At 42.4% G+C, this 23,706-nt stretch overlaps 1 protein-coding gene across 1 annotated transcript; it reads right to left on the reverse strand.

Annotated features, from left to right (window-relative positions):
- Nucleotides 1–1,450: 1,450 nt before the first annotated feature.
- LOC104958479 (thyroid adenoma-associated protein homolog) lies at nucleotides 1,451–23,621 on the reverse strand. The gene is made up of 11 exons (XM_010786222.1): nucleotides 23,516–23,621; nucleotides 21,756–21,901; nucleotides 20,785–21,013; nucleotides 20,555–20,690; nucleotides 19,747–19,883; nucleotides 19,524–19,664; nucleotides 18,946–18,984; nucleotides 18,430–18,581; nucleotides 7,307–7,416; nucleotides 4,221–4,353; nucleotides 1,451–1,680 (listed from the first exon to the last, which is right to left on the reverse strand). Exons 1-11 carry the CDS (start codon nucleotides 23,619–23,621, stop codon nucleotides 1,675–1,677), a joined length of 1,335 nt encoding a protein of 444 aa, XP_010784524.1. The 3' UTR covers nucleotides 1,451–1,674.
- Nucleotides 23,622–23,706: the final 85 nt, after the last annotated feature.

The raw sequence follows: 23,706 nt of genomic DNA on the forward strand, positions 1-23,706 counted from the left end.
GTCAGATGCAATCAAGCACCGAAACCAACCACTTCACAGCTTTTCTTGACAAGCTATACTGTCTCTATCATCAGTCACCAAAGAACTTAAGAGAGCTTGATGCTGCAGTCTCTGAAGTAGGTGTATGCTTGAGGAAGATCGGTCGCGTCCTCGGGATAAGGTGGGTGGCTTCATCTTTTAGGACAGTAAATGCTGTTTGGACTATGTATGCTGCACTCTATCATCACCTCACATCTGCAAGTGTAGATGTGAACCGTTCCTCAAATGATAGATGCATGTATGAGGGGCTAGCAGCAAAGCTGACGTCAGTTGCTTTTGTTAAAAACCTGGGACTGATGATGGATGCACTTGACGAGCTGAAAGTCCTGTCTGAGGCTCTACAGTCGAGAGACATTAGACTGCTTGTTGTGACAGACCAAAGGACGGAGTACAAAAATTTTTGTAGATGACAGAAAATAGTCTAATNGAGAGGGGTTTCTCAGAAATGAATGCAGTTGTAATATCAACGCGCTCACAACTGAAAACTCAAAATGTCTCAGCTCTAATGTTCATTCAAATGGTTGGACCTCCTCTTACCTCTTGGGACCCCACAAAATATGTGAGGAAGTGGGTAGCTACCAGAAGGTCTGCAGACTATTGTAGACAAAGATGCACGACTACACAGGCTTCCCCCTATCAGCCCATCTGGGATTTGATGAAGTAGCTGGTCGTACGTACAGTAATGTTGTACTTAAAATGGCAATTTGAAGGTCTGTAATTTGTGAAAAATGTTTGTGTATATATTAATAATTTCAAATGTAAATTCATTCCAGTTAAATAATACTAATAAAAATACGGTCTATTTGACATACTTTCTATGTTTACTTTCTCGATTGGTGGCATGAAATAGTGCATCTGATACAGGAGCAGTTGCTTTAGGATTGGGCCTCATATATAGCGGGCTATATATGAGGCCCAATCCTAAAGCAACTGCTCCTGTATCAGATGCACTATTTCATGCCACCAATCGAGAAAGTAAACATAGAAAGTATGTCAAATAGANTATCAGAGCAACAAGCTGAGCTAGCTCGGTTATCCTGCTGTGATCTGATCAAGAATGATTGTGATTGGTGGTTTGCTGTGCATGCAGGGCCTGCATGTCACTCACTCAAGTACCCCTGACATGAGAGCCGCGCAAGTTTTCCTTTTGTAGCAAGCAGCAAAATAATTGTAATATGACGTGTTTGAGTTAATGTACCTACTTAATATCGCAAGTCAAAAAAAAAAATGTGAAAAAAAAAAAAAAGAAAAAGAAAATTATAAAAAATTTAAAAAATCGCACGTCCCTGCGATGTGAATATCGAGCATGCGCATATCGCGGTTATCGCCATGACATGATATATCGTTCAGCCCTACTTTAAGTTACTTCTTACTTTTGTTCTTAACTTGTAAGTAGACCTCTAATCTCAACTGAATCAGGCCCATCAGTGGTATTTTATGACATACAGTCACAACTACAGTATATGATTACATACATTTGCTTATGCTAAAGGCTCCACTGAATGACATCATCCGGATGTGCCGGCCGGGAGTAGAGAATGTGGCAGGAGAAGGTGACAGCAGTTGGCTGCTGTGTGACAGGAGTCCGTGAAGGGGGGTGATGGGAGCCAGCTGTGTGTCTGGCCTGGGTTATGGTTAGGCCTGGGAGGGATGCAGGAGAAGGAGCAGGAGGAGGCACAGTCTGGATCTGATGAACTCTCGGGTGGAGGAAGGTGAGCGAGAGGGAGCCAGCTTTCCCAGATCTCACTCCGTCTCTCTGTGTGAAGGAATGCAGCCGACGCTCCGCCAAATTCAAATCCTGCTTCTCCACAAACGCTTTCCTCTCTCCCTCCCTGTTATCTTCTGTCCCCCTGCACCCCCCTCTTAAATCCCCCATATGGGTTTTCCAGAGGTGGGAAGTAACCAAGTGCATTTACTCAAGTATTGCACTTGGGTACAATTTTGAGATATTTGTACTTTAATTGAGTATTTCCATTTTATGCTGCTTTGAACTTTTCCTCCACTCCATGTATTTAATACCTTTAGTTACTTTACAGATGTGGATGAATGATGTGAAATATAATCAAGTGTTAAATCAGACTTTAGTTCCACCTGGAGTAAATTCACAAGCTACCCTGCAGTATACAAAGTCATTCAAAGTAGCTGCACCTTTACCAGCTTTGAGAACACTTTCATGATCAATCATTATAAAACATATCATATCTATTATTCTGAAATGGACCAATCTGCACAATGACTACTTTTACTGTCGCTACTTTAACTATATTTTGATGATAATACTTCTGTACTTTTACCTGAGTAACCTTTTGAATGCAGGACTTTTACTTGTAATATTCCTACGCTTGGGTACTTCTACTTTTACTTAAAGGTGGGTTAGGTAATTTTGGAGAAACCAGCTCGAGTGCGCTAGAATTTGAAAATACACAGCCGGAAAAAATCTGCCACTTCCTTACAGAGCCCCTCCTCCAACACACACGAACGTGCACATGACCAATGAGGGCACGAGATAAGTTGTTTGTGCACAGATGGAAGGCTGACAGGCAGGTAGGCCATCCAGCTATTTTAGGCTAACAGGCCCGGCTAAAATGATTGGTCGTGCTTTTTACAGTGCTACGGCTTCCACAGATTTTTTATGGATTTTTTGTCAAAGCACTTAAGATATTCATTGCTATCAGGATGTTAAGAGCATTCCATGGAATATAACAAAAAGTGTATCTCGAGCCGGTTTCTCAAACTTACCTACCCCACCTTTAAGTAGAATATCTGAGTACCGTACTTTTCTGTGTTCTGCTTTCCTACTACTCTTCTTTACTTTGACTTTGCAATATTTTCAGCTAGACAACAGGGATGTTTAAGGTTTTTATCAAGCAAAGAAACTTTTGACAAGTCTGCAAATTTAAATTCTGATTTACAGAAGATATTTTATTTTTATTTTGTCATCTACCTTTTTTCTTACTTGTTTTATATTTATATTTATTTGTAATACTTATTTATTGTATTTTTAAAAATAGCTTTAAATTGTTATAGTGTTGCTCTTATTTTCAACGTAATCCCTCTTGCTGTGTTTATGCATTACTACTTGGCAATACACTTGATTATTAATTCCATATTGTTTCAGAAATAATCCAGAAAAAGTGTGTTGCTGAAGTTTGCAAGTTTCAGAAAAGTACAGACTTTTCAAAATCAAGAGCCCAAATCTGGCTAAGCAGAAGGGTCAGTGATGTCAGCGGTGCCGCCATTGTACCGTTAACCACGAGAAAGAGCCGCCCAGCTCTGAGATGACTGCTATGCTAAAACACAAACTCACGTCTACCTTAATATCAGTAATCAGAGGAGGAGGGGGGGGGGGAGCAGCAGCTGAACAACAGTCTGAGTCAGTGGAGTGTTGAGGTAGTCACAAATTACAACACATTGTTAGATGTGAGCGGGACTGGTGACTACTATGAGGGGGTCAAGCAAAGGACTGTATGTGTATGTGTATGTGTGTGTGTGTGTGTGTGTGCGTGCGTGCGTGCGTGCGTGCGTGCGTGCATGCGTGCGAGAAAAGAAGGCAGATGGATTAAGAAACTCCATGTTCTTCCAGCATGAGTGCACCAGTGGCATGCCAAGAACCGTTGATTGCACTTCTTTTAGAAGTAAACAGGAACACACACAAACAGTAATTATATTACAAAACTTCTCATGTTACAGTTCAGACTGGATAAGAATGTCTCCTAAATCCAGTGACAACATAATAAACATAAAGCTGGCAACACTATATTTTTCTAATGTTCAGGTTCGTATTTAGTGTCTCTACTTTGACATGTCTCCATGCTGTAATGTTCAAAAAGCTCTTTATTTCTCTCATACTGCCTGTGCTGCAACACCTCTTTTCACCCTCTGTCTGAAACCAGAGCCCAGTCTGCTCTGATGGGTTAGCTGGCCAGCTCTGTTGTGATTGGTCAACTGCCTAGAGATGTCACGCCCAATAGCCTATCATGTACAATGTGTTTTAGTGATAGCCAATAGAGGCGCTACTGCTATATTGTGATGTCACTGTGTGACGAGAGTAAACAAAGGAGTCCAATGGAGGCGTTTCATGCAGGGGGAGGAGTGTGTGGGAGAGAAACCCCCTCTGGTATGAACATTTTCCAAGCGCAGATACTTCCCCCAGTTGTGAAGCTTACACTATGTTTACCCACCTGGATGTAGAAGGGTATCCCCGCGCTGCGCCGTGTGGCACACAGCTTTGACGACGGGTCGCTGGATTTAACCTCCTCCAGAACCTCCGAGAGCCAGCGGGCCGGGAGCTGCTGCAGGGCCGGACTCCCACTCCTGACACACAGAAACACACATATATAGATAAGAGTCATTTTACACATACTTGCATTCAAAATGTTTTAATGATCACATTAGAAGATTCACTATGAATTCACGCATTGAGGCTATAAATAGACTTATTCAATAAAAGAAATTGAGCCATGGTAGCAGTTTTAAGCTATTATTTTGTGCATTATCATACACGAGTGCCCTTTTTAAATATATAATGTAAAATTTAGGAATTATGATGTCACCTTGTTAGATGATCAGAAACAGAAACAGAAATAAACATCATTTGATTGACGGTCTTTAACGGCTTCATATGGTCACCTGTAATGGTTTTGTATTCCCTCCCTGTGCATAGCGTTCAGGTTCTCTGCCAGAAGCTTATTGTTAACTGGATGAAGATTTTTAGTTCGCGTTTGAATCTTAAATTATAAAAAAACAAGCTGAGCTAACGTTAGCAACAGTTTGACTTGCAGCTCTTCAGGAACTTTGTCCGTCCACTAAGCAGCGTCGGAGAAACACACATTTTTAAAGGCTGCAGTGGAGACGCTGCGCACAGCTGATCGACAGCTGGGACACAAACCGCCAAATACAAAAACATAATTCAGATCCAGTCGTCATGACTCCAGTCCGGAGGGATTCCCCGATCATTTCTTACAGTTTCTCATCAAGGGGGTGTCTCCTGTCCCCGGTACAAACACACTGCCTGAGGAAGGCTATGTGTATTTTTTTTGTCATTAACCTTTTTCGGACCACTTATTTATTTATTTTGGTGACGATCCGACCTCCATGCTGCTACTCTGGTTCAAACTGCATCCACCAAACAATATGATTTATCTCCACCTCCCCAAAATAACCAAAATCTGACACGGTGTGAGATGTTTTTGTGTTTTTACCAGTTTTATTCACCTGGTCATTTTGGTTTACACAGGAGAGCATTGTGGATCATTTGTCTCCCAGTAAACGTATAGATAGATCTAACAGGAGGTTTCCATAAAAAGAATGCTGCAGTTTAGAAAGTGTCAGATTCATTATGAAAGGCTTTGCAATTCACTTGATTAGCTTTCACTTCGATGAACAGACAGAAGTTTCCTGATTCTGATGCCACCATCACGTATTCAATCCTTGCTGTGAACTTTGTTACACATTTCCACTGTTACTCTATGGCATCTTAAAGACAAAGCTAAGAAGCAGGTCTGGCCAACACACAGCCACACCTGCCAGAAACAGCTTTGCGCTGTTCTGTAGGAAGCAGCTGTTTAGAGAGCCAGTGGAGCGGAGAGGACAAAGTAAAACAATCCAACGTGGAGGAAAGAGCGAAGGGGGGCCGCGCTGCCACACACACTCCAGGGTACTTCATGTGTACTTCATCACACACACTTGACACAACAGGGACGCCACACACACAAGAGACTTCCCCATTGACAAACAATAGGAATAAACTGTAAACCAGTTATTTACAACAAGGGGTACTTTAACCCCACAGGGTACTTCTGTAGAGTCACAAGTCACTGGGGTAAACAGCTCAAAGTCATGGATAAATGGTTAGAATAGTTATCTAAAACTAACAACAAAAATGGTTGAAAAAAGAAAACTAAAAGTAAATAATAAATGGTTTTAAAAACTAATGTTTCCCGGGCGCAGTACATAATGGCAGCCCACTGCTCCTAACACTAGGATGGGTCAAATGCAGAAAAGTTAAATGAAGATAAAGTGAGAAAAAGACACGCAGTGAGAGTGCAAAAACAGTGGAACACATTAGAGCCAGATCTCGAGGCAGAGCATCAAACGGGCCGCAGTTAAGCACCCCGCAATCAACACCTCATAACCCAGCACACGGCCTGCATACCGAGCACACACTGCTCTTCCCCTCCTGAAAACAACACACTCACATCCACACATGCCCAGAGCAGGACACACACACTGCCTGTGCTCCTCCACACAACCACCAGAATGTCGTCTCGTTTCACAACACACCGCCAGACTGGTTTCTGTTGGACAACAAAACAAGAGAGTTCTGTTTTAACTGCTCAGCGCTGGGTGGTTCAAAGTCAACACGTGTGGCTGTGACGGTTTTGTGGTTCGTCACCTGCCGCGGGGCCGAAGACATCTTCCGCAACCCGGCGGTGAGGAGGGAGAAACAGGGAGGTAGAGGCGGGAGAGTGAGATTCTTTCATGTTGTTGTCAATTAAAAGATTGTTTTTTTCTCTTTCCCTCAGGAGGATAGTAGTAGGATTCTTTCCATCAATAGCACATGGATGGGGAGTGTGAATTGGAATGTGTATGAGACTAAAGTCACGTTTAAATGTGGAAATGAAATAATGAAATATTAATGTTCTTTCTTTTTCCACACACAAACCAATAAATCGAACTGAATATTTCAAAATTAGAAGTAGTTAAAGGAGTTTTTTTCCCAAGATTCTGATAAGATTATTAATATCAATCTTATCTGTGTTCAACAATTATGAAGCCACGGCCTGTGTGCTGGCTAAATTAGCCTAGCACAAAACAGTTATACAATATACTGTATGGAGATTACCATGCTGAACGAAACATGTAAGTATCATAAATGTGTGTTAGCCAAGGGTCTTATTTCCTGCAATATTGTAAAATCCAATGAAAAAATCCCAGAGTTTTTAGTCAAGGGAGTCCTTGTGATGCTAACTACAAAAAGTTTGTCATCACTGTACGACTCTAATTTATCAGCTGGTTAATTTTTCTCATGCCGTGCGTCTGTTGGCCGTCCAGAGAGCTCCGTATGATGAATAACACCTATTACAAAGTCTTGACGTAATTAAGTCAATTATCCCTGAAGAGTGATACTGACAGGACCCGCCTACGTGCTAATAACAAGGCACACTGACACTCTGTCATGATGGGGGCTAATGCCCTCAGCCATTCAGCGGTAATACCTTTCAGCCCTTTGCCCAAAATGTGAACACACACACAAACACACACACACCTGCAGAGCATCTCGGTGAGGCGTACAAAGCCCACATAAGCCAGTTCAAAGGCGCCACGATGACGGGACTGCAGGAGCTGCCGACGGAAGTACAGACCGACCCCCTCCACCTGTAACAGAGACACAGAGAGGGAATCAGAAACTCAACTACAACAAGAGCAATACTGTCCAAATGAGTGTGTGTGTTGTGTGACTCTATTCTCCAGTAGAAATGAATGTGTCCATTTATATGAAATAACAGCAGTTAAAATGATGATATGACATGTAAGGTTCCTCCCCACATGAACATTAGAAATGTGCAGGAAGTGAGCATTGCATCAATAAAGGTCAAGAACGTGAATTGTAGTGTTTGTCATTTGTTTGTTGTCTTTATTGGCAACAAGTGCACTGTCCAGGCATTTCTGAGGTGCCCTTGAGCAAGGCACCAAACCCCCAACTGCTCTCTGGCAACCAAAACACCTGCAGCCTGTTTGCTCTGACAACTATAATGTGTATAGGTCCAGTCCAATTTACCCTCGGGGATACATAAAAGTTGCTCTTCTTATAGAGATATAAAGCATCCAAGGGGCATTTTACCCAAACATCTAAATACATTACCTCTTACTGTACGTGTAGTGTGACTGTGATGCATACATTTGTATTGTTTACTGTAGGTGTGAGTTGTAGAGGAATAATAGAGATATTCGCCTTGAAATATCTGCCTTGTCTCCACCATATTGAAACTAGACAGCATCGTCTTATCGTGTTTGAAGGGCCAAAAGAGAGCATGATCCTACTTATGGATAAGAGGCTCTCCTGAGCTAGCAAACGTTTAGCCGAGGAGGATGTCCGTAATGTTTACATCCTGTGCATGCTTCCTGTTAAAAAATCATGACATATTTTTTGTGAGAATTCTTCCACTAGTACAATGAAAACAAAGCAGTAACATCTCAAATAAACCACTCTTTGTAGCCTTTGAGTTAGTGTGTGAATCATTTTGTAAAGTCAAGCAATTCAATCTAAACACATGCAATAAACTTAATGCAATGGCAATGTAAATGACCTCATTCCATTCATGGTCAGTCAAATACATACAGTAGTGAAAGTGAACAACTTCCCTTAGCAGCTTAGTCATTAAGACCTAAAATGGTTCATTGTCTCCAACTCCTAAATTCCAACTAAAAGCAGAGCAGTGGTGTGTGTAAAAGATACTCAGAAGAACTGCATCATCTAATCCCACGATGGCCTTTTCTCTATTTGGCAAGAGAAGTGAAGCTGTAGCCCCGGAGACACTCGTGTTTTAGAGACACAACTTAAGTTTTCAGCCAGTAAGCATCGAGCATGTCAAGCGTGAGAGCGGCATGTCAGTAGCGTGGCAAGTGTGTTCAAAAAAGGATGCTGAGACATCCACATAATGGCCACTGTCAGTAAAACCATCACGTTAGTAACAGTGTTAGCAACATTATTCTAACTATACACACACACATACACAACTCAATGTGTAAACTGGTGAGTGTGTTGCAGGTGAGGCGGCAGGGCGAGGCGGACGCAGAGCTTCAGTGCCCTGTCATTTGGGCTGTGGTATCACCGCCACCACAGAGGCGGCCAAGCCTCGTCTTAGTCAGGGGTGGCATGGAGGGCAAAGGGAGGGGTGGCACGGCCCAGATGCAGAAGAAAAAAATCCCCAAAACAGCCCCTTAGGGGATGTGGGGTTAGACACAACATCTAAACATACACAGACGGAGACCCGCAGATGAACCGGGAGCCAGTCACTGGAACACTCAGCCAGGAGCCCTGATGTCACTGTGTGATAGAACAAGGATGCGTGACAGGGAGTTTATAACATGGTTGTGTAAAGAGAACTTGATACGGCGTTGGTAGTGGGGTCTGGTTCATTCATACGAAAGTTGCTCACTGCCACATGAAGCCAAAATGGCCTTTCTATCAAGAACAATAATATCCGGAGTGGCGATATTTCGCATCTTTGGGCCCATAGAGCATGCGCACTTAAAGCCCCGCCTCAAATCTGCTCCGTCATGGCATTCTGGTCTGGGGCCTCATTTATAAAGGGATATACGCTCAAAAAATGGCGGACGTCAGTTTCTACGCAATGTTTGCGATTTATAAAATACTAACTTGACGGGAAAACGTGTGGTCCTCCACGCAAACTCTAACCCATGCATACGCACTAAGCACAAAAACGGGAGAGACGAGAAACTGTGACACCGTTGGCAGAAGAAAGAATGGAGAGAAATATGTGGAAATAATACCATAAATAAAATGTTACCTCTCATTTATCATATATGAAGAATTCATTTTCAAACATTGATTAAAGCCAATCTTAAAATGATTTAACAAACGCCTGTTTGAGACTCCTCAGTGCACACAAAAACATAACTTGGAGAAATAAATAAATACGGATGTTATTTAAAACCACCTTGAATATGTTGTGTTAATGTTATGAAATGTTTTCTCATAAATGATGCGGTTAGCAGGAGGACAGAATTACGTCTAAACTGGCCGTTTTTTATTTCTATAGGTTGTAGATATACGAGCATGGTTTTATATAGCCTATGTTTAATACATGTTTAATTGTGTTTTATGCCGTTTGCCAAGACTTGATAAGTCGCTCGTAAAACACAGGAGGTATGAAAACTAAGAACACCATATGTGGTCAATTGTACAGCTATAACACAACACATTAGTTGTATTTCCTTTAACTGATGGATATAGAGTTGCTGCGGGGGGGGGGGGGTTGAGATGCACAGGCTGCAGTGGAGACGCTGCGCACAGCTGATCGCTTGGATACAAACCGCCAAATACAAAAACATAATTCAGATCCAGTCGTCATGACTCCACTCCGGAGGGATTCCCCGATCATTTCTTACAGTTTCTCATCAAGGGGGTGTCTCCTGTCCCCGGTACAAACACACTGCCTGAGGAAGGCTATGTGTATTTTGTTTGTCATTAACCTTTTTCGGACCACTTATTTATTTATTTTGGTGATCCGACCTCCATTCTGCTACTCTGGTTCAAACTGCATCCACCAAACAATATGATTTATCTCGACCTCCCCAAAATAACCAAAATCTGACACGGTGTGAGATGTTTTTTTTAGCTGTTCTGTTGTCATTTCCTGCTATCTTCTCCATGCAGTCAGTCAAAATGAATGAATGAAAGGGCGTTTCTTTGACTATTTATAGGCAAACATGGGCGTTATGTGAAGCCCGCAAAAGCTGCACCGCATTTCGAGTCGGTTGTGATTTATAAAAGGGAAATCGGCGTAGGAAGTGCCATACGCACTTTCCTCGGCGGTACGCAATGTTTGGTGAATCGGAAAGTGGCGGAAAAGGTATGGACCTATTTTTCGGATTTCTACCACGTAAGCAACCTTCCCACGTCAATCCTACGCACGGCGTTATACATGAGGCCCCTGGTCTGTAAGTCAAGTCTTTTTGGGCCCCAATAGGCGCTTTCACACCGCAGTACTTTTCCCACAAAGGTTCATCAGAACTTAGTTCATGAGAACTCTTTAGTTCTCATGAACTAAGTTCAGATCGCGTTCACAGAGGAATAAATCCCTGAGGGAGGATTAGGCAAATGAAGCCGATGACGTCACTTTTTCTTCTTCTGCTTTGGGTTTACTGGCAGGCCGCAAACAACTTCACGGCGTATACTGCAAGCCCCCAGGAAGTGCGCCGGACTCTGAGGAAAATATTAGTTGTGGCCAAATGGCGGTACTACACTTCCGTATAGGTTGCTGGGCCGGGAAACACTTTTTCCCATTAACTTACATTGGGATAGAGCGGTCTGTAAATCATTGGATAATTTTTTTTAAACTAAATAAACAACCCAGTATGAACATTTGTATAGCCCTTATTAAAAACATTCGGTCCTCAAGTTGTAAAATGTGCTAATAACGTTATTCTGAGAGTTATTTTCCTTGCATTATGAACGCGCATCTGAGAGTGGGAGCTTGGGGGGCTCGGCTTAAGGGGCGCATGCTCTGTGAGCGCACATACAGGTACTTCTGCTCTGAAAGCCAGGCATGACGGGTAATCTGTGATGTTTCGCTCTCTCAAAAGTTGGGCCATTTTGTCCTCATGCGCCAATGAGCAGCTCTCATAGGAAAGAACGAGACCCCGCCTCCGACGCTGTATCCAGTTCTTATTATACATTCATGGTATACTGCCACCCGAAGTCCCCGGCCGGAAGTCCCGGAGTTGGGGACTGGCTTCAGTAGAAGCTGCTGGGACTCCCAGCTGTTGCCATAAGTTAGTCTCTCTGCGTTTGTGCGCTGGGCTAATGCTAAAAATGCTAATGCATGGATAATAAAATGGCGGCTTCACACATTTTTTTTGGAGTTTTACGGGGCGTGGTTTGCAATCCGCCCAGCCAATCAGAAATAGGAACCTTTTTCTCCCACGAAAGTACCTGCTCTCTAGCAGTGACGGAAAAGGGGGTAAAAAGGTTCTGATGAACTAATTTTTGTTCCGGCTCATTTTGTTGTGAACGCAACATTTCGGAACTATATCGGAACTAAAGTGGGAAAAGTACTGCGGTGTGAACGCACCTATTGACTTCACGGACTGACACAAAGTGATGTTCCAGTATATGGAAATTAAGGCAATTTGCTTTAAATGTTCTTACTAAATACGTTGGTTTATTTGAAGAAAGGACAATGTGCTAAAACAGACAAAAAATAAGGAAAATAATGTGTAAACTAAAAATAGAGAAGAAAAAGAATAAACTAAAATGTAGGGCTTAGGCAGCCTGTTTCTGGCCACATGACTGGTCAATAAACTCGACTGACCCAGCAGACTTAAATTGCACTAACATTAACACCAAAGTATGGCTTAAGTAAACCACAGCCACACCAAGCCCAATGACTTGTCACATTGGTGGACAGAGTGGACTCCCAGCACAGGCCTGACCTCACCAGGGTAAAAATGGCAGCGACAGTCACCGTTAGATGGCCCGTGGCTGCCGCGCTTCAGACCGCTGCGGTGCTGAGCTGGGCCGAGCCGGGCCTATTTAAAGCCTCCCCTTCAGAAGGTTCCCTTCTGTGTAACTGTTTAAAAGGGCCGAGCAAGCTTCCTGGGGGAGGTTACAGGGGGGCTTTATTTAGATGTCAACTTTTTTCCCAGAAAAAACTGTGCAGAGAGGGAAGTTTTCCCAAGTCTAATTACATGTATTACATGTATTGGTCGTGATCATAATAGTTCACTTCTGGCTGACAGACGGGGTTAGACAGCTCCGATCGTATCTGTTGTTGTTGCTGCAATTTGAATTGTGAAGCTCTGATCTATAAACTTTTCTAGACTAAGTTTGGTAAATATGTTGATGTGTAAAATGAAATGTATTGACAGTTAATTGGAGTTAAAGTATATGTATTTCATCATGACTTGCAACTATTATTTTTCTGATATATACAAATTAGTCATATTCACTTATTTAAGACTTGATTAACCTTCACCTGTTGGAAGTAAGTCACGCATCAGTAAAAGTTGTGGATGAGATTCTTTAAACCAATACAACAGAGGGTTACAGATCCAAGTGTCAATGTTACTTAAAGAAAAAAAATACAGTAAGTACGGAGTGCTTTCATAACAACGCAAACTTCCAGACATGTTTACATTTTTATAAATATGGGCATTTTCTCTTATGATAAGTCAAATTGGTCAAGGGAAATAGATGTTTTGCCTGATATCACTTCTAATTTGCTACCTAATTATCTTATTTTTGTCTTTAGTTGTAAAGACCCCACATTTTATTAGATGTAGGGTCTATCTTGTATGAATCACCATCATTTTGCGCAATCTTTATTTTTTATTATGAATATATTCTTTCTAGTTTTTCATTTGCAAATACAACCATACACGCATGTGTATATTGCTTTTAGGCAAACCCATTTTTAAATCTGCAGCCATGCTGATAGAATGTTGTCCAATGAGGGTGGATTGATAAACCATGATGTAAATTGCATCCTTTTAAATATCCTCCATCTTTATAGATGTTTTTAACACAGAGTAGAATACACAATATAAACAATCCTTTTTTACACTGTGAGAACCTTAGACAGTTATTTTAGGGGCCATAAAACTCACTTTTAGACTTTGAACACTGAAATAAAATGGTCTAAATATTGTGCACTAGAAAGCAAACGCAGAGCTATGTGAGACAAAGCATTCCTATTGTGTTCATAGCAGTGTGTGTGTTTATGTGGGTGTGTTCCTCTCCTAGTCACCTCTGTGTAACCAAGGCTCCAACCGACCCAGGCCGAGCTATGCCAAATAAAAAACCAAGCTGTCAAAATCCAGCTGACCAGCCACTCTGGTGGTCTGTCCCACTCGTACAGTACTCACACACACACACACACACACACACACACACACACACTTGTATTGTCCTTTCAGGATTTCAACATGTTTTTCCTTCCTTTTATCTCAGCCGTTGTCCCTAAATTGTATGGTCAACAACAGACGAATGAATTCATGAAATAAAGACATCAAATATAACCATTTACACCCACCCACAACTGTAGAGTGATGCCGTGATGTGGACTTTTTGTAGGCAAGGGCTTATTCGAAACATATTGCATGTCACAGTTGGGAAACTTTTGTCAGTATCACTCTGAAGTGATTATTTACTTAATTACATAACGACTTGATGATATTCATCATATGGAGCCTTCTGGAATGCCAACAGAGACGCGTGGCATGAGAAAAATGTACCCGATGATATAAGAGGTACAGTGATGACGTATTTTTTTTTTTTTAGGCCTACACTGAAGTTAGCCTTGAAAAAAAAAAATGCAATTTTCCTTTCTGAAGTATGGCAGAAAAAAATATCTTTGGCAAACAAACGTTTATGGTAATTAGACGGTTTGTTCAGCAAAATTATCTTAACAATTAACAATTCCAAATTGGTTCACGTCACCACCGCTAAGCTAATGGCGGCTAATGTTTGGTTGTTGACGAATAGAAGTTTTATTCAGACACTTGTTAGCAACTGTTGTTTTTAAAAAGACCAAAAGCTTCTGCCATTCAAGGGTGAGCTGCTAACTGTATGTTGTAGAACAAAACTTCAGATATCTAACCAAAAACTTGTTAAAAAGAACTGTTGGCTTAGTAAACAAGGTAAGGAGAAGTTTTAAAACGGCAATTGATTTCTGGGTTTTAGGACACATTCCTGCACTCTATTCCTGTTGCCTTGGTCCTACCCAGTGACAGAGACATCTGCACAGTTGCCAGGCCAACAAGGATGTAAAACAGGATGCTAGCTGTGGGCCGCAGAAGATGTTGTGCTCACACACGTTAAGGAAAATCATGTGTTATGGACACACACACACACACACACACACACACACACACACACACACACACACACACACACACACCACTGTGGTGAGGCAGAATGACTGTGTCCGCAGAAGCCTCGCCAGACCCAACTTTCCAAACACTATTGGAATCACCCCACTGAATGTTAATGGGAACACACACATAAACACACACACTTCTTGCACATTCTTACACAGAGCGTGGAACCGATGACGAGTAAAAGAAATAGAAATGCAGTAAGTTCAGAGTTTCCTCCCGTCCACGTGGTCCTCAGCTTGAGTTTATTAAATCATCGGTTATGTAGGGAAGTCGATCGCCATAGTTACCACAGCTGACATCCATAATATCACCGTCAATTATCTCTGCAGGACGCTGCAGGAAAGGAGTCAATACTGATGTCACAACCACACTGACAGTGTTTTATAGGGCCCGATTACATTCAGCGTATTATTGTGTCCAACAGCTTTATAGGGTATAATGAACAAATTGAGGACATTTTATGGAGCATGAAACTGAAAAACTCATTGACAAGTGTAATGTGCATCACTGAGGCCTATGGGTTTCACATTCATGCACTTAAGCCAGTTTAAATGACGAATGACAGACAAAAATGAGTAAAATATGGACTTGTGGTTGAAATGTAGCAGCGATAGAGCTGAGAACATGGAAAGAGAAGTCAAAAAGTAGGCAATTTGTCCTCATTAAATTGAGAGTGCAACGTATTAATACGATTACAATGCGATCTTTGTCTTACTGCATGATGACAAACAATTGGTTTAACATAGGTTTAGTGATGGATTCAAAACATTTGAAAAAATAGCATTGAATACATTTTTAGTTACTTGGTTGTTGTTAGTCAACCACACACTGATGGTGCAGCGGCGTACTCGTAGACTGTACCGTATACGCGTTTTTTTCAGGGGGCACTTGGCTGAAATGAAATATTATTAGGTTCATATTTGTATTTAGTGCCTCTTCTGGGACATGTCTCCATTCTTTAATGTTCAAAAGGGTCTTTATTGGTCTCATACTGGCTGTGCTGCAGCACCTCTTTTCACCCTCTGTCTGAAACCAGAAACCAGTCTGCTCTGATTGGTTAGCTGGCCAGCTCTGTTGTGATTGGTCAACAGCTTAGAGATGTCCCACCCCTTAGCCAATCAGGTACAATGTGTTGAAGCTGTAGCCAATACAAGCACGACTGTTTAGTTGTGATATCACTATGTAACCGAAGTAAACAAAGGAGTCCAATGGAGGCGTTTCAGGCAGGGAGGGAGTATGTGGGAGAGAAACTCCTTCTGTAGGGAACACAGATTTCAGCCTTTGAAGAGCATTTACATGCACAAAAAGCTTTATGACACACTACAGGAAAGGGAGAACCAGAAAAAGCCTAATAGGGCCTCTTTAATCCAGCCAATTGTAAAACAGTGCTTTGTTTGTACACACAAGCTATTTGTATATCATTCCAAATACGAACAGGAAATAATGTGAAAGCCATTTATGAATAAGAAAAACAATACAATGCTCAGCCTGCTGCTTATCTTCTAGTAAACAGTGTAATGATTGTCTTTGTACACATTCCCGACTGCTTCATCACACAAAACAGACATTCAGTACAGTGTGATAGATTCTACTTTCTCTCTGAGAAGTGTAAATACATGCTCAACAGGCAAACACATATACACAAACACCCCATACCCCCTACGCAGACAAACACAGCCTATGTCTGGTGCCCTTGTTATTATGGACGTTCACATGCTGAAGCACTCAGACAAGTATTCCTGTGTGTGTGTGTGTCTGTGTGTGTGTGTGTGTGTGTGTGTGTGTGTGTGTGTGTGTGTGTGTGTGTGTGTGTGTGTGTGTGTGTGTGTGTGTGTGTGTGTGTGTGTGTGTGTGTGTGTGTTGTTTAAAGCGCCCAGTGTTTTCTTGCTGGTGGTGGAAGTGATTTGGAAAGAATGCAGTGGAAAGGGAGGGGCGTCGCGGCCGTTAAACCAGCAGGGTCGGGCCTCACATGAAAGCGCAACGCTAACGAGGGCGGATGCTAATTGAAGAGCCTCCCAGCGTGGTGTCACAAACACACAACCACACACACACATTCACATAATGCAACAGAACATATAGACACATATGGTCAAATGAATGACGCTTTAAAACAAAAATGGGGATACTAGGTTTGTGTGTGGATATAAACAAATCTCTTTATCTCATGCCAGTTTTTTCTGTCTGATTGTCTTTGTATGAGATCCCTTGATATGGTCAAGGTGGGGGGGGCCAGCTTAGCTTCTTAGCAGCAAACTGCCACAGCCCAGCTGTCATACTTTGGTTAGCCTTGTTAGCCATCCTATTCCCAAAATGTGACTTCAAAGCAGCTAACACGACCAACATACAAACATACACTGTAGGGAGCAGAGCTGGGGCTATTTTATGTTTTAGAGCATAATTTAACATATTACTGTGTGGATTATTTTTTTAAAGTAACATGAGGCCAGGGCACTAAAACTGGATCGTTGCCTTGATGTGACAGGATTTGACGATGACAGTGATGAAATAAGCTATTTTTATATAGATCCATCACATGTGGACACAACATGTTGCTTTAAATGAGGACAGTTTTAAGCTAGTGAATTGTGACATCCATATTGTACAAATACTGAATACAAGATAACAATATCCAGCCACAAGTATTTTTACAACATTATCGGGTAGAAATATATATTGCTTATCCAAAGTAAACGGGTGCAGTGATACGAACAGCGCTTTAATAAAAATGTTTTTGTACCAACTTAGCATTAATAACGCAACATTTTGCCTTAAAGGGGCCCTATTATGCTAATTTTCAGGTTCATATTTGTATTTTGTTCCTCTACTGAGACATGTCTCCATGCTTAAGTGTTCAAAAAAACCTCTATTTTCTCATACTGTCTGTGCTGCAGCACCTCTTTTGTCCCTCTGTCTGAAACCAGAGCCCAGTCTGCTCTGATTGGTTAGCTGGCCGGCTCTGTTGTGATTGGTCAACCGATGTCCCAACCCTTAGCCTATCACGTACAATGTGTTGGGGCGATAGCCAATAGAAGCGCGAGTGTTACATAGTTATGTCACTATGTTATGGAAGTAAACAAAGGAGTCCAATGGAGGCATTTCAGGCACAACCATTAAAATGCACAACAATATATATAACACACTACAGGGAAGGGAAACCCCCAAAAAGCATAATTGGGCCCTTGTATGTTTGCCTTTGTGTGTTTACTTTATTGCATTCAGTTTATATAACATATTTAAAATGAAATCTCCATAATTATAACCATTTATCACTATTATAAACACCTATTTTTTTTAGTGTACGGAGGACTGGATTGCATCCATCACTATTAAAAGAATCCAGAATACAATTTTAAATCTAATTGTTAGATACTGAAAGATTCACACAACAGTAGATCTCAGGCTCAACACACACACACACACACACACACACACACACACACACACACACACACACACACACACACACACACACACACACACACACACACACACACACACACACACACACACACACACACACACACACACACACACACACACACACACACACACACACACACACACTACTACTACTACTACTACTACTACTACTACGTACGTAACGTAACGTACTACACACACACACACAACACACACACACACACACACACACACACACACACACACACACACACACACACACACACACACACACACACGGCTGGATGCTACTGTATATGTGGCAAAAGCAGCTTTGTGAGAGTGTTTGGTATGTCAGGGGCTCACCTGTTCTTCAGTGATGAGTCCAGCGTGTGTGTCGTCGGCGCAGTGCAGAGGCAGACTCTGACACAGCTGTCCCAGCAGCATGGCCACTTCCTTCATGCTCCGCCAGCAGCACACCAGCACCATCTGGGCTGTCACTCTGTAGCCCTCCCCGCCTGAAGCCAACAGACACACACACAGTCACACAAACATGCAGAAAGTGACATGGAAAAAGTTTGATCATTTTTATTACCTCATAACTTCAACTAAAAGATGTGTTTGTTTTATTATGCAATATGCCATGTCAAAGGGTTGTTTTCAATGGAAACTGAAGACGTCAAGAGTAACGTCTTGTGTTAGTTTATGAAACACACATTACACAGAGCCATTTGACTTTCTTTATCACTGTACAGTCACAGTGTCTTAGGTAATCATTTCATATGATTCATTGAAGTATTGGACTGTGCTCTGTATAAATATACCACACAAAAACGAGGTCAAACACCACCCCCATCAGGACATTAGGAATACTGTACTCACAAGCAGAAAGGTTGATGGGCGAGTGTACGAAGTCTGACACTATGGACCACAAAGAAAATAATAAGATGTGTTCGTAAACTCCCTTTGTCAGAGCAAAAAATCTAGACCAAAATGTTGTATAAAAACTCAAATCTGTCATTATTGATTTCACCTTCCAACTTCTCTTTCCCTCCCTATCTCAAAAATACAGGCTCGGCACGCTGTCTACATCTGTCATTGTCTTTGTCCACAGTTCTAACGATAGTGATACTAATGCATTGTGTCTGGTTAAGGAGGTTATTAAATGCATATTGCTGCATGTTTGCCGGTGGGATTGGCTCTTAAGAAAGGGCCTAGGAGAAGCAACATTTGAGTTTTTCCTCCAATTGAGACAAAATAAGAATCTTCGGAAAAATGAAACGTAAGCGAATGCTTAAATAAACCTCAATTGCCTGTGTCAACTGTTAAATATGTTGACAAAATGGTCAATCTACCAGTTGTCTTTAGAACACTAGCATGTTCCTATCTCTTTTCCCTTATGCAGTATATTTACTGGTATTTGTATGTAACTGGAATCAGTACAATGATCTCTATCTCACCTGTGTTCAGTGACGGTGTGTGTGTGGTCTGTGTTTGATCATCTCCAGTGTGTGTGTCCAGCTCTCTGGCGCTGGTGAAGAAGTCGTTGCTGTCTCTGGGCTGAATCTCCTGCAGGATCCTCTGCAGACCCGCTGACGTCTCTGTCCAAACACACACACAAAAGATGCGATATTAAAGTGGAAACGCAGCATCATCTGAGGCCAGGCTGAGAGATGGGATTACCTGAGTCTGTATCCATGGGAATGAGTCCCTCTGGGGAGGAGCTCTGGACTACAGGGGACACCACGTCAGACATCCTGTAGCACACAGCGATCAGCTCCGACACCACACACCTCCACTGCTCCGTCTGGGTTAAAGTCCTAAACACACACAAACATTTAACAATAAAGTATGTAACTGACAGGGTGAGCAGAGGGGTCTTCAATCAGTCTGAAGGGGTTTATTTTTACCATTATGAGCAGCCCACTGCATGTTATCCCGCTTAATACACAGCTACTGATTGAATACATCAATAATTTGACTCAACATACTCATTTAAACATGATTTTAATTATTTAAAAAGGAATCATATTGCACACGCTAAGAACGTTGTCCTTTCTACTGCACAGCAATGAATCTACAACAGAATCTACAACGGTAACTCAAAATTACGGCAGCAATGATTGTGTAACTGTCCAAGTCTGTTCCATGAACCAGTCTTTAATACTACGAGAGCCCATACTGTGTTCCTGTAGGTGTTTGCTTCCTGTATGTCTTCTGCTGGTCTATTGTCCAGCTCTCTGAGTCTCTTAACCTCTTATCTTTTCTTGCGCTGGTTTCTTGTTTTCTTTTTATGTCATTTTCCAGAAATATAAAATGAATATTCTAAAAGTATTCCACAGTGTTTTCTGATGGAGGAAAGCTCAGAGCGCCCTCAGCAAAGGCCTTCTATCCCTAGGTCAAATTGTATAGCAGAACATCCAAAAAGAATCGAGTATTCAACTAAGCTGCGGAATAAGGTTGTGTATGTGTTTGTGATTCGTGTTCTCACTCGAAATTGAGAGGCTGCAGGACAGCAGTGATGCAGTGGGCTCTGCCGTAGAGAGGATAGGAAGCAGCTGCCTGCAAGAGAGAAGCCTCCGCCCTGGGAACCTCCGACTGCAGACAGCACAGCAACAGCTGCACCACTGAGGACAGAAGAAAAAATATATATTATTCTTTTTTTGTATTCAGTGAAAACACAGATACAGTATGTATTCGGGCAATGCATCTTGATCTTACCAGCCAGGGTGTTGAGCTCCAAGATGACTGCCTCAGACGCGTTAGGTAAGGGTGAGGGGGGGTGGAAAGGGAAGCCCTGCTCCTGGGCGCAGTGTAGCAGAGCCTCTGTGAGGTGGGGCTGGGGGAGCAGCAGGTGGAGGAGGTGCGCTGCTGAGACGCTATCAAAAGGCTTGGTGCTGGTGCTGAGGTCCAGAGCAGCCTGGAGCACGCTGCGCATCCTCTCAGGCACCTCACAGCATCAAGGCCAAGGTGGAGTTAGTCAAAGCCGTTTCAAATACAACACAGAAGAAGTTGGTCATTGTGCTTCACCGACACAACCACTGGAATGTCATTTCTACCAGTTACTGTAGTTGGAACAGTATAAACATTGCAGATATATTCAATCAAGGACACTCGCGGTCGTTGCCCTGAAATGCAATATGATTGTAATCATAATGCATTATCATATTTGTACTGTACTGTAAGAACTCAAATACTTTTAGTACTTTAATCATATTTTAAGTTACTGGTCATAGCTTCAAGTAACTAATACAAAATATCTTAAAATCCATACAAAAACAAAACTGTGTCAATTAGAATAACTTATATATATAACAATGATTATAGTGCAATATGCATATAGTATTAATTAGTGAAATGATAATACACCTGCAAAACAAAAGTTATCAACAATGGTGAATTATTGACCTGATAATATATTATTAAATCCTCTATACTGTAATTATTTGTATAAAGCATTATGAAATATGAGTTATATAACTATAATTAACCATAAACAGTGCTATAACAAGATGTGAAAGCATTATAAGTATGTTATATAATGCATTTTAGATATGGGTGTGATGTAGAGTGTTACCAAAACAATATATCACCAACCAAAAAAAACAAAAAGTATTCTATAACGACATCAAATGTCATCACATTATAAGATATCATTAAATCTAGTGACTGAGCATGGTCCTCATACTAACCTGTAATCCAACAGCTGATGGTGGGAGTTGCCGTAGTAACGTTGAGGCCAGTTGTTTGACTTCCAGGAAGTTGCTGGCTACGCTGTAGAGGACGTTCTGAGCGTGGGCGGAGGTCACGACTTCACCGAGGGCAAACACACCTGAGTCTGAGGGGAAAACAGAGGCGAAGGTGACACTATTATTTAAAAAGCTGCCAATCATCATCGTCAATAAGTTGTCCCTGAACAAAGCACTGAAAGTCAGACTGATCTGCTTGTGCAATGCATGTTATTGAGACATATCTTCATTGTGTATAAAACCTGGTATTTGTGCACAGTTGCAGATAAAGATTAGGCAAGACAGATATTATAAGGATTATACTTTATGCAGAATATACTTGTTGTATTTCATCCTTACTGACCGCCAGAGGCGGTGCTTTAGCACTGGATATCTTCTGTCTCGCGAATGCGCAGGTCGAATATTTATATCAACAAAGTCACGTGTGACCTCGTATGACCCGGAAGGCATAAGTTCCGGCGCCGTCAACGAGCTCAGTCCTTTTTCATCTTTTCGCTGCACAGGTTACTACTTTATGAGTAGAAGCCAAGCTAGCTTACTGAAAATTAAGGTTCTAGCTCATCGCTACCTGTAGCCTTGTGATCGTCTCGATCGGAGCTTCGGGCTAGAAAAAAACGCTTGCCCTCCAAAGGCTGCGACGAGCTAGCTGTCCGCCCTCCCAAGGGAGGGGACCGCGGTGGTCACCGCTCTGACCCTAGGAGCTCCGGACCGGTAAAGAGTGGACGCTCCTGCACGTCAGCCGGAGAGATCGCTACCATTTATTGCTGATTGTGCTATATATTCTCAAATTAATTAGATCATTGTGTACAAATTAGCCGAGGGCTAATTTTTTACTGTGCTAGTGAAGAGAGCGTCTCTGCCCTCCTCTCACTACATACATTTGGTTCCTTACATGATTCTATCGTACATTTAGCTGAGTGCTTCCGTTCAAGCTAACTGTTACTGCGCTAGTGAGGAAAGCGTCTCCGCCCTCCCCTCACTACATACATTTGGTTCTTTACCTGTTCTATCGTCCAGTTAGCTGAGTGCTGGCGTTCAAGCTAACTGTTACTGCGCTAGTGAAGAGAGCGTCTCCGCCCTCCTCTCACTACATACTTCTGGTTCCTTACCTGTTATATCGTCCAGTTAGTTGAGTGCTCCCGTTCAAGCTAACTGTTATGGCGCTAGTGAAAGGAGTGTCTTCGCCCCCTCTCACGGCGCACAATTGGTTCCTGTTCCATCCTCCAGTTAGCTGAATGCTCTCGCTTAAAGCTACTTGCTACAGCGCTAGTGAAGAGAGTGTTTCCGCTCCCCTCTCCCTGCACACAGTTGGTTTTCTGTTCCATCCTCCAGTTAGCTGAGTGCTCTCGCTCAAGCTAACTTGCTACAGCGCTAGTGAAGAGTGTTTCCGCTCCCCTCTCCCTGCACACAGTTTGGTTTAATACCTGTTCCATCTCCAGCTTAGCAGAGTCACTCGTCGGTCAGGCAACGTCGCTATTGGCGCCTAGTGGAGAGAGTGATTCCGCTCTCCTCTCACTGCAATATAGCGAGCTAACTGACACTCATGTTTTTCTCACCCCAGTTAGCAGAGTGCTCACGCCCTCGACGCTAACTACTATTGTGCCGTCACTTCCCTCCACTGCGGAGTTTGTTTCCTGGGCCCAGTTATTTGCAGTCAGCTGAGGGCCCCCCTTGGCGCTTATGTTTAAGGCTGTAACACCTGCCTATGGCTTCTCTGCAACCAGAGCGCAGGCCATAACCTGTGGTCCCCTCTGTGTCTGTGGCCTCGGAGCATCTGGAGGAGGGGCCTTTTCGTGAGAACCCGTGCATGAATTGCACCGATCTGGCCCCCTCGTGCGGTAAGAGCTGCTAGGACTAGCCGAGGGGTTGAACTACTGACTGAGGCTGGCCTTCC

This window comes from Notothenia coriiceps, unplaced genomic scaffold (genome assembly GCF_000735185.1).
Source record: "Notothenia coriiceps isolate Sejong01 unplaced genomic scaffold, NC01 NC01_scaffold00028800, whole genome shotgun sequence".
In the NCBI taxonomy this organism is placed as follows: domain Eukaryota; kingdom Metazoa; phylum Chordata; class Actinopteri; order Perciformes; family Nototheniidae; genus Notothenia; species Notothenia coriiceps.